We start from the raw sequence: 2,371 nt of genomic DNA on the forward strand, positions 1-2,371 counted from the left end.
ATGGAGATAGAAGAGGACATTTATGCCAATGTAGAGGAGGTCTGTGTTAAAGGCTATGGTGATCTGGCTGCAGGTTATGAGACTTTACACCAGAGTCCACAGGCTGGAACAAGTAAGTGTATTTTACAGACAATAATGACTGAGAAGTACATTTTGATATGAGTACACTCCAACGTAAAGGTATTTAAATACATCCGAGTGAGGATGAAAGCCTCAGATCCAGACACCTCCGAATATTCTCCACATGGGCCAAATAGCAATTTAAATCAGTATGATAAATGGTCCCCCTTGTTGTGCAAAATGTCATCTCGATTCAGCTGGGGATCAACTAAAATACAATCCAGAGTGCTCCGAAATCTAATTCACATATAAATGCGACAGTACTTTATTGTCCCACATCGGTCATAGAGCTGAGGGGATAGCAGATGTAAACAGTGGGCCTAAGGGGCAAAGTAGCTTTAAAATAAGTACTCTGGCTACAATATCAATATAAAGAAGTTTATTATTATCATTAATGAGAAACGGTGAGGCAATTAGTGGAAAGGGACGTAATTTTTGGAGGGACTTAAACATTTTCAAGCATTATCTTTAAATGTTTATATATAATTTGTATAGAAATGAGAGTAGAGGAGGACAGAAATACATTTTACCCAACTTTCTGTCCTGATGGGGTTGAAGACCACAAGACTCAGTTCCTCTTGGTATAAGAGCATTGGTTTGTGAGGTGATTGTAACCACTTGTTTCTCTACATCTGCAGGACTGAAGCATGGGAATCAGAACTCTCCTCCTTGGAGGCTGGCTACAATTTCTCTGGGCCTGCTGTGTGTTCTCTTACTGATCACAATCATAAGCCTCTCTGTGCACTGTGAGTATTCAACGCACATGTTTGCCTGCATGTGTATTTATGTGTGTGTTTGTGAATGTGTGTGTATGTGTGTGCATGTGTGTGCAAAAAATATTGTTTGTGTGCGCTCTCTTCTCTTTTCAATCACAGATGATGAACCCTATAATGAACTGTCCAGACTCCAGACTTCATACAACAACCTGACTGAGGAGAAACTCCAGTTACAGAGGACAGTTTCAGAGCAGGAGAAGAAGATATCAGAGCTTGGTAAGTATGCTGTTGTAAGAATGTGAATGCAGGGGATTGAGTATGATATTATGATCAGTAGCAAATGTTCTGTATTATATAAATATGGTATATAACAATTGGTCTGTATACCTAAATTAGCTGTACTCATTCTCTTTCTATAGGACCCTGTCCTGATGGTTGGAGGAGAATCAGATGTAGTTGTTATTACTTGTCTAATAACAGTAAAACTTGGAGTGAGAGCAGACAAGACTGCAGAGAGAGAGGAGCAGACCTGGTGATCATAAACAGCAGAGAGGAACAGGTTTGTATGTGGGTGCGTGAGAGAGAGAGAGAGAGAGAGAGAGAGAGAGAGAGAGAGAGAGAGAGAGAGAGAGAGAGAGAGAGAGAGAGAGAGAGAGAGAGAGAGAGAGAGAGAGAGAGAGAGAGAGAGAGAGAGAGAGAGAGACAAAGAGAGAGAGAGAGAGAGAGAGAGAGAGACTAAACTTACCGCGTTGTTGTATGCAGAAGTTTCTAAACAAATTGGGGGAAAAAATGTATTTCTGGATTGGTCTAACTGACTCAGAGAAGGAAGGGATCTGGAAATGGGTGGATGGAACAACACCAACCACAACACAGTGAGTGAAATGCAGAGTAACATATCAATTACAATGCAGCAGGCACAGTAACCAATGATCACTAGTTTTTCCTCCTGGGTTGACTGTTAACTGAACTGGTTGGTTCTTAGATTCTGGAGAGAAGGAGAGCCAAATAATGCCCAGGGGGATGAGAACTGTGCAGTCTTCAACAGCTTCAGCGATAACCTGGGAAATATACAATCATGGAATGACCAGCCTTGCTCATTGCTTATCCATTGGGTATGCAACTACACACCTAAAGTGTCCTCCTAATAGGCCTACACATCATGATGGCATCTGCCCACAGGAGAAATACTGAATTCCAAAAACTAAGCAGTGCATCTCCTACAAGTTGATGCTGACAAGGCCTGCCAGGAAAACGGATGACCCATAACACATGTAAAAAAGGCCCAGTAATTAGCTAACGATTAAAATTAATGAAAGTTAAAATTGAATCTACGTCAGACGTTAATTCTTCAAGTCGGCTGTTTTGGCAGGTGTTTTGGATAATCTGAATACCCTTTTGAATTTGCAATTACGTTTAGATTTGCTCTGACATTAAGGTTAATCCTTCCTGCATTTCAGTAGTAGCACATATTGCTGTCACGACTTCCTCCGAAGCTGCCTCCTCTCCTTGTTCGGGCAGGCTTCGGCGTTCGTCGT

General features: G+C 41.5%; 1 protein-coding gene across 1 annotated transcript; it reads left to right on the forward strand.

Moving 5' to 3' along the window:
* LOC121584903 (C-type lectin domain family 4 member E-like) lies at nt 1-2,371 on the forward strand. Its single transcript, XM_045222776.1, has 6 exons — nt 1-112; nt 678-866; nt 996-1,112; nt 1,256-1,395; nt 1,599-1,708; nt 1,819-2,371. The coding sequence occupies exons 1-6, from the start codon at nt 1-3 to the stop codon at nt 1,979-1,981; spliced, it is 831 nt and encodes a 276-aa protein (XP_045078711.1). The 3' UTR covers nt 1,982-2,371.

This window comes from Coregonus clupeaformis, chromosome 1 (genome assembly GCF_020615455.1).
Source record: "Coregonus clupeaformis isolate EN_2021a chromosome 1, ASM2061545v1, whole genome shotgun sequence".
NCBI lineage: Eukaryota > Metazoa > Chordata > Actinopteri > Salmoniformes > Salmonidae > Coregonus > Coregonus clupeaformis.